At 41.2% G+C, this 15,152-nt stretch overlaps 1 protein-coding gene across 1 annotated transcript; it reads left to right on the top strand.

Moving 5' to 3' along the window:
- Window positions 1-13,367: 13,367 nt before the first annotated feature.
- LOC143850508 (uncharacterized) lies at window positions 13,368-14,814 on the top strand. Its single transcript, XM_077359749.1, has 2 exons — window positions 13,368-14,391; window positions 14,756-14,814. The coding sequence occupies exons 1-2, from the start codon at window positions 13,368-13,370 to the stop codon at window positions 14,812-14,814; spliced, it is 1,083 nt and encodes a 360-aa protein (XP_077215864.1).
- The last annotated feature ends 338 nt before the right edge of the window (window positions 14,815-15,152 follow it).

Raw genomic sequence — 15,152 nt, 5'->3', positions numbered from 1 at the left:
GAAAGTATAAGGGTTCCTTAAAGAGGAATATTACACTAGAGGAGGAAGACGTTGTCGTGGCGGTTGTTGGGTTTCCATCACTCAAGATAGGCAATCTGCCGGTTGCAAAATGTTCAGCACATTGTTGGGTTTTTTATTCACCAAGTGGTCTCCACTGTAGAACACTCATACATCCAACAACTGGAAAGTCTAATGCGAACAAAGCAAATAGGGTTTCCTGTGCGTCCTACTCTCAAGATGATCTACACCGTAGATCTGTGATCAATCATATAGCTGGAAGGGCAAAAACATGTAATGTTATTAGGGTTTGGTGAGAGGTGCCAAATCAAGTAAAAGGCTATTGGTGCTTCGTAGATCGACGCCTCTCTCCTTTGGTCAGAAGCAATGATGATCGCCATCATCTTGCTATAGGCGATAAAAATCTAGGCTTTGACCATTCTACAGACGAATGGACATTAAAAGCGAAAGAATGTGATATCTTGCCGGAAACTGACTCGGTGACTCAGCCCAGTTCTGGAATGAGCCCCGATCGACCCTAGAATACTGGTGTGGCAACCCTGATGTTCAACGAGTCTGATTGATTCTTCGTTGTTTGCCTTCCACCTCTAGAACTACGCCATTTGGCTGACCCATCTCCCTTTGGAAGACCCTTCCTAGCTGGTGCAATCGACGGCTCTAGCACCCATGATGGTGTGTCAATGTCAATGTCCTCGCATACTGATTTTGCATCGATTTTTTATTTACCTTTTTCTTATTTCAGGTTTCGTTCAACTATGAACTAATCCATTTCACTCCAGGTCCCGGATTTGAGCTTTGCTTTGGGTTCAACTTGAGTTCACTATTTCCTTCTCCATTTGCTGCTTCCTTGTTTATCACACCCTGGATTCCCAAGCCATGTTTGATCGCAATATGAATGGCATGGGTCCCAACTTTGGCCATTTTAAACAGTGTTTAAAAACGCAGATGCGGTCAAAACATGGTTGAAGAAAATCCTAGTCAACTCGGCACGACCTGGTCGAGTACTCAGTTGGCACGGCTAAGTACTTGAAATCGCTACGCCCAACGGAACTAGAAATCGCGTAGAATAAAAAATTTCTTCGATTTCGCCCGTTAACCCAAGATCCAAGAGAAGTACATGATCTTATGGTGATGAAATAAAACATACAAAGATCACTACTTTACCTTTAGAATTCGAAGTTACGAATTCTTCTTCTTAATCTACTCCTCGAACATCCGCACATGTTCTCAACGCCGTGAATCCGTAAGTTGAATCGATGGATTCCGGTTCTTTGCACTTGTAGGAGATGGAATAACCTTTATTCCAACAAGGAAATGATCCAAATCAGTTCTTTAAATTAAAAGGAACAACTTTTCTTTAGGAGACTTTATGTATTTCTATCAAATAGAACTAGAAATTTCTTGAGAGAGTGTAGAGAGAGGTTAGAGAGAGACTAGACGAGAGAGAAAATTGAATTCAAATTTCTGGAAGAGAGAGAGGGCTAGACAAATTTCTCAGAGGGCTGGAGAATTCCTCAAATTCTAATTTCTTTGGTGCTTTAAATAGAAAAAAGAGTTTGGATTTAGTTTGGATTAGGTTCCTAAAATTTCTCCCTTTAATGTCATCCTATGTTGAGTTTCACATGAAATAGGATCAAAAGGACAAATAGAATGCTCTTGCCATGAGAGTGGTTATCTTCTCCCAACTTTTAGGAGATGTTTTCTCCTGTTTTATCTCTCAAAAGGTAGATCTTAAATTGTAAAAAACAAATCCCTACTTTTTAGCCTACTTTTTAGCAATCCCTACAAAGTAGGAAAATAATTTTCCAAAAATGCCAAGACTACTCCTAAGGGTAACAAACTAATTCGAATTCCCCACAGAGGGGAAATTCAAATCGAATTGTAAGTGTGTGGGTGGTTGGCCAACCATGGGGAGCACCCCATTGCCGAATTTTCCAAGATAATTCACCCCTTGTACTGTAATGTCAACTGTATAGAGGATAATTCACTCCCCTTCTGTATAACCCTCACTAAATATATTAAATCCCATCCAATGAGAATAGAAAAGGCTCCAATGGATTTCTAAAATCCTTTTAAACATTTCCAATATTTTTTCACCATCGGGTCATATCCGAAAGTGCTTATAGATAAAATGCAGGACCCTCATTCATAAGAATGTACTCGGCTCATTCGAGTTATGAGTGGGATCGTTGCAGGGATCCGACGATCGATCCTGTAGAACCCAATAATGGGCCCTACTGCAATCTCGCTCCGTAGTTAAAACTACAATTGCATTGAGTCAGTAGCCTCCACTGAGACGTAACCTTGAAGATGACCGCCAAATCATCTTACCCCTAACCACATCTAGTATGTGAAAGTCCCTTCTACGATCTACATCTACCGAGTTGAGTCCTATGGGGGGTGGACTCCCTTTACCCCTTAAGCCCACTCATGGTATATCATTTTGGTCAAGCATTGTAAGCCTCGCAAATGCATTTGCAAAACTATTCAAACTTCTTAATGTTTAAAAACCTTTTTGATAAACCTTTTATCAAATCTACCTGGCCAGGTATTTTAATAGGCCTACCACTCTGACTGAAATTGTAGATGTCTTCCTTAGAGCTTAGGGAGGAGAATTCCGTGTTGGGTATCCCTAATGATCTCGAGGGTTTGTCCTAGGATCCAGTACTATCTGAATGTGGCGCTAAACAAGAACCACTATAAGATAGACCAAAACCCTGGAAACCCACAGACCATTACGACCCCTCAGGTCAAAGGACATGTAAAGGGTCATGTCTGGTAGAATAATCTTATAATCTCATGTCCACATGTTGTTCCAATGTGATCATGTTCAGTGCGGGATCCAATCGTTGCACCCACTCTTCTTGCTTAGGGTCCACTACCTAGATGACCGAGATAAGGCATCTCACGACACGTGCATGTAGGCAAGATGGTGCTGGTTATATACAGGAAGAGATGTCCAATCCAAGCCAGAACCAAGAACTATTAAGGTCTGCAAAGAACCAGAATGTTGTATCTCCTTGTTCCCTTGATCTGTGAATCCTTGAGCATGGGATTCCTACTTTCCTACCTAAGGACGAATATGTGTCATAAAGCAAGTGCATCATACACATTCTATTGAATAATACCCATAATATGTCATGAAATGAAACTTTATTGATACTTTAATTGGAAGGAAATACAAAATGAACTGACTTTTAGGGCACTAGCTCTAACACTTGATTTATGCAGTCATAACTCGGGAAAGTCAAAGGAGTTTTTATTGATTCCGTAAGGCAAAACGAGGAACGCAGCCAAGGGAAAAGGAGTCGACTTGGGGAGTCCAAGATGACGTGGGGGAGTTTTAAAACTATGGTTCTATGTAGTTTTGTTCTACTGACCTATGATCAGAGAGTAGACTTGGGATGACATCTAGGGCTGGCAACGGGGCGGGGCGGGGCCGGATGTTGCATTCCCCATCCCCGTCCCCACCGGAAGGACTATTCCCTGTCCCCGCTTCGGGGATGGCGGGGAATCCCGCTTAATTCTCTGTCTAGGAGCCCTTCCTTTACTATATGGGGCTATAGTGGGTTCGTTTGGCCAGGCATATTGCTTTTGTAGAGGAAAGTAAGAAAAGAAGAGATGGTTTGGCTAGCCCTTCCTTTACTTGCCACCTCCTCATCCACTGCGAAGTGGCTAGGGAGGTATGGAGTAAGCTTCTTTATCGATTCGACGTTCATTGGGTTTTTTATGAAAACCCCATGGACCTCCTACATGCTTGGTCGGCATCACCATGGAAAAAGAAGTGAAAAATATTGTGGAATGACTCCTTCTTGGCATCTATCTAGGTTCATTGGAAGGAAAGACATGCAAGGGTGTTCAAAGACACTCAAGGGACCCTGCTTTCTTATTTATCAAAGCAATAGCCCTCATGATCCATTGGGTGAAATCTCTTCCTTCCTTTAGATTCGTATCAGCTTATGATCTTTGGGAAGGATGGAGGCAAGTATGTTGGAGCATGGAGATTAAACAAAAAGTTCAGAAATGGGAACCTCCTCCTCCCAGTTTCCTTAAGTTAAACTATGACGGATCGAGTTTGGGGAATCCAGGCCCGATAGGAATAGGAGGCATGGTAAGAAATGCTCAAAGGGATGTAGTATGGACATTTTCGGGTCCCATAGGGGAAGCGGATGCCACTGAAGCGGAGGTTCATGCAGCTTATCACGGACTTAAACTTATGGTGGAGAACAAAATTGAAAAGGCGGCAGTAGAGGGGGATTCTCTCAATGTTATCAAGTGGCTAAAAAGAAAGCAAAGCCATCCGTGGAGATTCGATAGGCTCTTTGATGAGATGTTAGATTGGTCAAGAAATTCAGAGTTTGTATTGATGCATCTTCATCGGACGGCCAATGAGGTGGCTGGTCGTCTTGCGAGGGAAGGAGTGGAGAAAGAGTCTCTTGCTTTGTTTGACTCTCTTCCTCCCTGAATCCTTTATGTTGTTTCTTTTTTTAGCCCATTGGGTGTCTTTTTCTCAATGTACCTTGACCATCTCAGTCTTCTTGTCAATGAAATGGTGATCATTCAAAAAAAATGGAGAAATGTAGATTTAAAGTAACGAAAAAATAAGATCTTTACCTCAAAGCATCTCACCAAAGAAGCTTTGGCATCGTAGCAAAGAAGAAGATTATGCTAGAATCGTACTAACAATGTCCAATGCATCGCGAGGATGAAGGTTTCGCAACGACAATTTTGCAAAGCAACAAAGAAGAATCATTTTCATTTACTCAACCATCCATTGCATCCATCATTATCATCATAAAAGAAAAATGCCATGAGGTTATATATATATATATATATATATATATATATATATATATATATATATATATATATATATATATATATATAAGAAAAATAAGATCGTAGGTCTAGGCTCTCCCCACTCAATTACCTCAACGAGAAAGAAGAAGCAAAAAGAAATGGTTGACTCAACTGGCAGTCCCTCTTTTTCTCTTCTTTTCTTGAGTTGAAAGTGCCCGGTCATTTCTTTCGAGGATTGTCCCTTGATGGCTCGCTGCACCAGCGCTTCTCCCTTTTATATGGCCCGGATGACTAAACCTAGCTCATGCACTAATGGATAGCCCCCTTTCTACTAACGTAAAGGAGTTACTAAGCTACTTAGGCTCAACTCAATCTGGATTCTCACTTGACTTTTTAGAATCTCATTTATTGAATGTCCTAAACAAAATCCTAACACTTTTGGACTAAAATACCCTCTAATGTCTTAAAGAATCTCCCCCTGTAAAAGTTCGTAATACATGTGTGAGGCCTATTTAAAATACTCATAACTCAAAGAAACTAAGTGATACTAGTAGGAAAGGACCGTGATACCCCTCATATAACATAAGAGACTTAAAAGACACATGAATGACACATAAAAATTGGAATATGGGCCCTAGGATGGTCCCCATCATACTCCCCTGCCTGAAAAGATTCAAACATGCTGGATACAATGATTATCATGACGGGAGAGAGTTCGTCAGTACTGGCCCTCACACAATTTACAAACGATTGGCCCTTGTCGGCTCTAGGCTCTTCTGAGCCCTATTAGTGAGGACTCTAACAAGGAGGTTCAGGCTCTTCTGCACGGGATTAGACTCAATGATTAGTCACAGCTAGATCAGATTATCATTGAGGGAGACTCCCTAAACATAGTTAAAAGCGTGAGAGATGGGATCAGCTCCGCCTGAAGGCTTGCAGTTGCCATGGAGGAGATCATAGATAGATTAGAGGACCATGATATTAAGATTCGACAATCCTGAAGATATGCAAATTGGGATGCATACTTGCTCACTGGGATGTTAACAGAGAGGTGATTTTGACACTTGCTTACAACCTCCTTGAGGGTGTTCCGATAATTGGGATATTTATGCTTTGCATTGTTTCTTTTTTCCACTTCATTTCACTGGTATTTTTGTTTGACAATCTCGATCAAACAGAAATGGGGCTCTTACCCCTTTTTTTATAAAATGTTCATCATTCAAATAAATGGAGAATAGAGAAAAAAAGTTGGTTAAAATAGTTAGATCTCTGAACAAACGAGTCAACTATAGTTTAACAATCACTGAAACATCATCTAAACATGTAAGTTATAGTACTTCATTTTTTCAAAGTCATCTAGGATTTCTAGTTTTCCCTATTTTAGGATTTTTCAACTTACTCTCAAATGCTTCCCCCTACCCTAACACACCAACTAAAATATGAAACCAAGTTTTTAGTCCTTGGATAAAAGAGAACTGCCTAGAAATTAGAGAACTCATGGTGCTATAATGTTAGAGGGGTATTGTATGGATCCTGTACAAAATTCATGACCTACAAATTACAACTAGAAAGAAACGGCAAGCGCTATGAGTGAGCATTTTTCATCCAAAAAATATTATCATGTAAAATAGAGTTGGAGCTTCAAAAAATTAGTAATTTAATAGATAAAGGAATTTACAGATATACGGCATTTAATAGCTTTATAGGAATTTGCAGGTATAAGATATTTAGTAGCTATAAAGAAATTTGATTTTATAATATATTTAATATTTAAAGGAAATTTTACATTTATAAGGTTTTAAATAACCTTAGAAGCCACACAAAGTCCATTAAATATTCATGCAAAATATATGCGCTAATGATTAATGTTTTTTTTGGGTTGGGGGTCATGGGTGTAAATACTCCAGTCTTGGGTCTCACATAACACATGTGTGGTCCCCTTCAGTTAGTGTACATGGTCATAGCCCAATGCCTCAGGAATATCCCATTTGTAAGAAAACTCCATACAAAATATCAATGCCTTAGCTTTTCATGGAAAGTTCCTAAAGACACCTTATTGATCAAGGTTCTAGGCTCATTCAATCACGTGGGACCAACTTCAATGGGTTGGATCAGAGTTACCCATCATATCAACAAATCAGATGACATACATGTGACATGCATGGGGACTAGAGCCAACTTTCTTTCCTTTTCTTTTTTATGTACATGCATTTAAATCACATCATAGTATTGTTTATAAGTGCAAGGTATTTATTATTAATATATAAATTTACAGTTATAAGGCTTAAATAACGGGTTATCTATATTTTCTTGGAAAGAAGTCCTAGAGGAAGTGGTCAATTAGGTTCTCTATTTATAAATGGTTTACATGCAAATACTAAGTACAGGAGAGGAGAAGCACAGGAAGGATTTACACCAGATAAGAGAAGAAGGAGGTGTCGGGTACGCGTGGGTGCGCACCCTAAACGCACCCGACATGCACCCAACAACCAAAATTTGGGTTTTTTTAAAAAAAATATTGGGGTACGTACCCGCACCCCATACGTGTCGGGTATGGGTAAGGGAGCCCCGGGAGAGTACCCGTGCTTCCTAGGAGATGTATATAGATAGATAAATGGCTTCAAAAGTTTCTAAATGGCATGGGGAGATGGGCATGGAAACCCATGTCTTCCCCTTATGTATACTGTCTATTATAGATGAAGGCCGGAGAAGAATGCCATATTCCAAGAAAAAAAATTATGATCAGCAGGAATATAAATTTCAAGTCCCCTACCATTCAAAAAAAAAAATTTCAAGTCCTTGCGCACAGCCTCTGGTTTCTCCTTTCTCTCTAGACTTATAAACACAAACATATTTCACCCTCTCTTATCTGTTCAATCTCGCCGTTGTTGCCCGCCCAAGTATCACAGCAATCTCCTCCCCGATTTGCTGCCTCTAGTTTGAAGAAGAAATAAAAGATGGGTTCTTACTCTTCCTTTTACTTCATTAGAAAAGAAAGAAAGGCATGGAAGTCAAGCTATGCATGTCATGAGTCATGATGACTGCAATGTAATCAAAAGCATGGCCTATGGTTTCAACTTCCTAGATATTTGTATTCCCAAGTTCAGTGATGTTATGGGTCGTTGATTCTTTGGTTCCCATATCCCATTTCATTCCAACTCTCTTTCCTTTTGTCCTTTGCAAACTACTCACCCCTAGGTTTCCGTTTCCGTGCTGAGAAGTTCTTTTGCAATAACCCTCTTATAGTTGGTCCTCTGCTCGGGTTGCTCACGAAGAAACCCCCTGATCCAGGCATCCCCCAAGCTGTGAAAGAACTTGAAGCAGAATATGGTTTCGACGACCTTGTTTCTGCTCATAACTCTCCTGAAAAAAGTTTTTCTGAACATTCAGACCCAGGTAAGGACTCCCCTCTGGGATTTGGAGATGCTATCCAAGCAGGCCATGGATACTAACCAGATGAGGATCTTTCATTTCTGGATAATGATCTCGAAAAAAATCTTGAGGGCCCAAGCCCTTCAGGTCCCCCAAAAAGGTCAAGGGCCCAAGCCCTTCAGGTCCCCCAAAAAGCTCAAGGGCCCCCCTCCAGATATCGGATAGAGAAAAGGATATCTATAAAAACATAGCAGCTCTAAGAGAAGGAAGATACGAGGAAGAAGAAGTTACACAAGGTTTCGACCCCACCACGCATTTCAAAAGAGGCACAAGGGTCCATTAAATTTTTGATAAACCAGAGGTGCATCGCTCAAAAACACAGGTAATCAAAGCCATGGCAAAGAGCAGAAGAAGGAGAAAAATCCTAAAAATCAGAGAACAAAGCTGCTTGAAGAAGTGGACAACCATGCCGATTTCACCCCACCCTCAGCCCCCAAGCTGAACCAATATATATTTCCTGAAGTGGCCAACCATGGGTGAGAAGAAACAAAGGAAGAGGAAGGAGAAGGAAAATTTGCTATTTCTGGAAATATTCCCCGAATCCTCCGGCACAGTCCATTAAAGGAAAGCCTAGAGCCTAGGCCTAGATCTGAGGGGGATGTTGCTTATCTGATGGATAATGCTAACCACCTGACGAGTAGGTCTCTTGAACCCCACGCCCAAACAGAATCGCCAATTTCAATTTTTGAAAGTCAAGGCTTGGATAGCACTGTGGAGGGCCCAAACGAGACCAGAGAAATTTTGAACGCTTCACAAAAGGCAGTGGTTGAATCGGATTTCCCCCACCTACCTGCGTTGGGAAGAGTTATTGGGACAACATCAATCATGAGTGACTCCTCTAGGCAGGAAAATGACAATTCGAATATGCTGCAAAAGTCAAGCTCGCCTCAAACCCAAGAAAAGTAAAAGCCATGGAACCCGTTGTTCTCTCAACAGGAAACAAAAGTTCCCCAAACCTTTAATAACTCCCGCGGATCCAGAGCAAGGATGGTAAAATTAACATAGATGTGGAAGATGAAGAAGTATCGGAAGCAGAAAGCAAGTGGGAAAATTGTCTGGTAGGTTATTTCCTGGGCCGAAGACCTTATTTTCTGGCTCTGAGAGATCATCTAGCCAGAAAATGGAATTTGAAAGGGGATGTACAGCTCATCGCCATGAGTAATGGGTTCTTCCTATTCAAATTTACAAACTCAGAAGACTGTTCTCAAGTGCTGGAAACCCCGCCCACAGCTATGGTGGTAGATGGTTGACCTCTTAGTCTAAGAAAATGATCCAAAGATGTTTTGGTGGAAAAGGGAAACCTGAAGTATATCCCAATCTGGATTAAATTGCCAAATCTTCATCTAAAATTCTGGACGAACAGAATCCTTAGTAAAATTGCTGGCGGATTCGGAAAACCCCTCTACATGGACAGCCAAACAGCTGAATCTTTGCGATTGAGCTTTGCTCGTATTTGTGTGGAAAATTGAAGCTGGCACAAACCTCCCAGACACCATCCAAATAAGAATTTCCTCTGAAATTACTTCCCAACCTGTCAAATATGATTGGAAACCCAATTCATGCCCCAAATGCAATACTTTTAGTCATTCGGCAAAGGTATGCCCCCTCGGTACTAAAAGAACTGTCCCAATTGTTACCTCAAAGCAGGAGTGGAGGCCCAAGCAGACAAAGAAAGGCGGAAATTTGGAAAACCAAGTTCAAAAAATGACAGACACAAGGGAAAACTTTCAAGTAAGAAATAGCAAATCCACTGAAGTGGAAAGACCCTCAAAATCAATTCAGCATCCCAATATTGTAACTCACAACCACTTCAATGTGTTAGAAACTCTGAATGAAGATGAAGAGGCAAATGATCAGAAAGAAGAAGAGGAGCAAAGGCTGTCAGAAGAAGAAAGTGAAGCACTCTCAGACCATGAACCCCCCTCAGCATTTGCTAATCTGAGAAAAGATTGGTCCCCTGGCTTAGCCCTATCCATCAGAAATGTCCAGGAAGTAGAACTGAGATCCAAACGAAAGGCCATACCTCGGTTGAACAGAAATTAAGCATGGATCATGGGAAACCGGAGGAAAATATCAGGATCATCGCAGGAAATGGCTCAGATCAATCTCCTCGGAATTGCGCGCCAGTTGAAACAATAACTGATCCGAAGTTTAGAGGGGGCGAGCTTAGGTACCAGTTCTGCAGACTCTTCAGGAGCCCAAATCACCTTGAATCTCACAAATCAATGAATATTATAGGGTCTTGGAACATCAGAGGATTGTGCTCCAAAACAAAGAGGGATGAAATCAGAGATTTGATCAGCAAGCATAAATTGCCCATTTGCTGCATCATGGAAACGAAAGCTAGAGCCCATAAGCTTAGAGAATTTGTCAATGACATTCAAGAGGACTGGAACTATTGGGAAAATTATCAGAACGTTATCAAGGGTAGAGTTTGGATTCTTTGGGATCCGGGTAGAGTAAAATTATAAATGAAGATGGAAACTAGCCAGTTCTCACATGCTGAAGTTCACATGAAACAATTGAATCAGAGCTTTACTCTAAGGGCTGTCTACGGCCACACCTACAACATTGATTGAAGAATTCTGTGGAGGGACCAGGAGCAAATTGTAAGTACAATTAGCCAACCTTGGATTCTCATAGGAGACTTTAATGCAATAAGGTACCATAGCGAAAGAAAGGGAGGAGCAATGCCGAAAATCCAAGATATGGATGAATTCAACGAATGATCCAAAACTGCAATCTAAATGATCTTCGATCGATTGGAAATCCATATTCCTGGAATAATCAAGCTCTAACCAGAGAAAAAATGTTTGCTAAGCTAGATCGGGCTCTGATAAATGGTGCATTGCTGACCCAATACTCATTGTCCTATGCGAAATATTTAAACCCAGGAATTTCTGATCATAGCCCAATTATTGTCAAGCTGAGAGACTTCAAAAGTTTAGGGCCCAAGCCCTTGAAGTTCCTAAATGCTTGGTTGCAAGACCTATCTCTGTTCCCAGTTGTGGAGAAAGCATGGAGAATTGAGGTAAAAGGCAACCCCATGTTCAAGTTAACTCAAAAGATGAAGTAAAGAAGCATATAACCATATGGAATAGGGAAGTGTTTGATCTGATCGGCATCACTTCTCCTATTATCAATAAAGAGCTTGAGGAAATCCAGATGAAGATAGTTGCTAATCCAAATTGTAACAGCCTGAAAGAGGAAGAGACAAACCTCATAAATGAATTCTTAAAAGTAAAGATCCTGGAAGAAAATATAGCCAGGTAGAAATCAAGAGTCAGCTGGTTGCAGTTGGGAGACTCCAACACAAAAAATTTCCACTCGGCAATAAAATCCAGATTAAGTTCCAATCAGATCATCGCGATGAAAACGGAGGAAGGAGCTCTCACTACAGAGCCAAAGGAAATTGAAAACATCCTTATTGATTATTTTCGGGGCCTGCTGAACACAAACAAGAGGAGCGTAAAGGATCCCCTAGAACCTCTTCACAAGTTGACGGCAGATGAAGCTTATCATCTAACTCGTCCTGTATCCACAAAGGAAATAGAGGAAGCAATTCTAAAAGAAGATGGTGAAAAGGCCCCTCGGCCAGATGGCTTCAACCCAAGTTTTTTCAAGCATTTCTGGTATCTTACTAAACATGACTTTGTTGCAGCAATCAAAATTTTTTGAAAAGTGGTAAATTGCTGGCTGAGGTGAATTCGACCTTCATCACTTTGATCCCGAAAGGCCTGGACTCCACCTCCCCCTCCAAATTCAGGCCTATTTCATTATGCAATGTAATTTATAAAACCATTACAAAAATATTGGCTTCAAGGTTAAAAACAGTGATTGGTAAGCTGGTGAGTGCTCCACAATCAGCTTTCATTAGAGGGAGACAAATTTAGGAAAATATCTTGCTGACCCATGATTTATTACACAATTTTCATAGGCCCAACCATAAACTTGCAATGTGTTTAAAAGTTGATCTGGCGAAAGCATTTGACAATGTCAACCGACAAACCATTCCAGGTTTCATGCTTAGGCAAGGTTTTAACCAAACCTGGGTAAATTGGATCATGGAGTGAATCTCAAAGCCCTCTTTTGCCATCATGATTAATGGCTCTCCGCGCGGTTACTTCACCTCCTCCAATGGAGTAAGGCAAGGGGACCCGCTCTCTCCGTGCTATTCACCTTAGTCATGGAGATCCTAACTCTGCTCCTGGAGAAAGCTAGACAAAATCACACCTTTTCTACTCTTTTCGTTAAGGGCGGACTCACAGTATCTCACTTGATGTTCACGGACGATCTAATGATCTTCTCGAATGCAACCAGGACAGCAGCAAAGGGGCTGATGGAATGTCTAACAGATTTTATTGATATAACTGGTCTTGAAGCTAACAAATCTAAATGTGAAGTGTTCTTTGCAGGAACAAGCAGTCGTAAAAAGGAGCAAATCAAGAGGACCTTGAGTATGCAAGAAGGCACGCTACCAATTAAGTACCTGGGGTTACCTCTTTTCACTTCGAGAATGAAGAAGGATGATTGTCAACTGCTGATTGGAAAGTTCAGAAAGAGAATTCAATCCTGGGCTAGCAAATCCCTATCTCAGGCAGGTAGAGCGGAGGTGGTGAAATCGGTTTTAAGCACTTACCAGTTATACTGGTCTGCTGCTTTCAATGTGCCTTCTGGAATCTTGGAAAGCATTGAGAAAATTTTCCGAGACTTCATCTGGGGGGCCAGAAGAGAAGCAAAAAATTCACACAATAGCATGGAGCGACATTTGCAAGCCTAAAAGAGAGGGAGGCCTTGGTCTAAGAAGGCTGACAGAGGTAAACAAGAGCATGCAGATTAAGAACCTTTGGCACCTCATTAGCAACAAGAATTCTCTTTGGACAACCTGGTTCCAAGCAAAATATGTAAAGCACAAAAAAATTTGGACCATCCCGGTTCCAGCAAAGCCATCGTGGGGAGTGAGAAGCATCCTCAAATCCAGAGATATAGCAAAACAACATGTTTGTTATCTTGTGGGGGACGAAAGCAACATCAAATTATGGAATCAGCCATGGCAACCGAAAGGGGTGCTGAATACACTCATTTCGAAAAGAAGTACCTACTCCTCCCTTGCTATAATGAAAATTGTGGACAATGTCACAAGCCAAGGAGAATGGAACCCTGTCTTGTTTAAGGAGTCCCTGAAGGAAGAAAAAATAATTCTGGGTCAAATTCTGAGGAGTGGAAGCAAAGAAAACCTGCCAATATGGAAACCGGAACCAAGCGGAAAATTTACAGTCAAATCAGTTTGGGAAGAAATCAGAAAGCATCATGGGAAGCTTGAATGGTGCAAAACAATTTGGTGCAAAGGGTTCAGCCACCGTCAAGCCATTGTTACTTGGAAGGCTATCCAGGGAAGGCTGAATACGAAAGAAAGGCTCGCTCATCTGGGCATCCGTATCGACACAACCTGTAATCTATGTGGAGCAGCTGCTGAAAGCACCGATCACTTGTTTTTCAAATGTGGGTACTCGGCCTGGATATGGAGGTCGATTCTATGGCGAATAGGATCAAGAAGAAAACCAAAAAATTCAATTCTGGAGGAAGAAAATTGGATTAGAGAATCCGTTAAAGGAAGAGGGCAGAGGGCCACGGCTCTAAAATTGGGTTTCCAATCTACCATATACTGTTGGAGAGAGAGAAACCAACAAATTTTTGAAAATAAGTCCACCCATAAAGCTCTGATCCTCAAGGAAATCATCAGCGACATCCGTATTCACATTAATGGCCTCCCTCTTCAAGATGACCCGACTGAAACAAATTTCCAGGCTGCTACACGCTTTGGACTTAAATTCCTCCCATCATTAGATACCGAAAGGTACTGCACATGGGAGAAACCTGAGAAAGAAGAGGTCAAATTAAACAGTGATGCATCTCTGGAGGAGGAAGGATCCATCATTGGCGGATTACTTCGAAATGACAGAGGAATAGTCATGATGGTATACTCAGAAATCGTGGCATGCGATGAAAGCGTTGATATCAACATGCTCGAGCTTCAAGCTATTCTTCATGGCCTCAAAGCGGCAGTGGCTATAGGAATTAAGCGAATTTGGATTGAAGTGGACTCTTTGCCGGCGGTTCAAATCATACAGAATAAGGCCTGTACGCAAATTGTACATCAGATCATATCCTGTTTGCTTCGATTTTCGGCATGGAGAATCTCGCATATATGGCGAGAAGGAAATGCGCCTTTTCTTCTATTTTTTCCCAAAGTGTCTTCCCTTTCCTTTTTTTAAGCCCATTGTTGTCTTGAAAGCCCATCTCATCTTACAACCCCAAATTTGATATTGCACCCCATCCCAAATTCAATAACACTCCTCATATCTGATATGTGCACATTTTTTTCTTGTCTTTTTCAAAGTTTCGTCTTGTTGTTGCCATCAATACATTAGTTGTTTGTTGTTGCTCATCTCATTTCTCCTTTCTTCCAAATCTTTAATTTTCAAATCTCCATTTCTTATTTCAGTTGAGGTACCTCTTCGAGGTCCGTGCTTGAAATTGATCTTGATCGCTCTACTCAGTTGAGGGACCTCGATTCATTGAGGTTCGTGCCTGAGAGGGTAGTTTCAAATTCCATGGGGATCGGTATTCGACCTATGATGTCTTGCCCATCAAGCCTTTGGTCCATTGTGACCAATTTCCATAAGGATCGGTATTCAAAACCGGCCCAAAGACTCTCCCATTCTAGCTTGAGTCCAATTTCGTTCTTTGAGGCTGTGCGACTCATCTTTCATGCGACACGTTCTTCAACAGCAAGCGGCAATTCTATGTTCAACAATATCAACAGCAGGCGGACATCAATCGTAGCAGCGTGCATAAAATAAAATAAAATTTGAAGAAGGCAGAATTATATAAATAAAAAG

The sequence above is a fragment of the Tasmannia lanceolata genome, unplaced genomic scaffold, assembly GCF_043159265.1.
Source record: "Tasmannia lanceolata isolate RefF3 unplaced genomic scaffold, GAP_Taslan_0.1 ptg000018l, whole genome shotgun sequence".
Lineage (NCBI taxonomy): Eukaryota > Viridiplantae > Streptophyta > Magnoliopsida > Canellales > Winteraceae > Tasmannia > Tasmannia lanceolata.
Note: the sequence above shows the minus strand (reverse complement) of the source record. Positions and strands in the feature narration are given on the sequence as shown.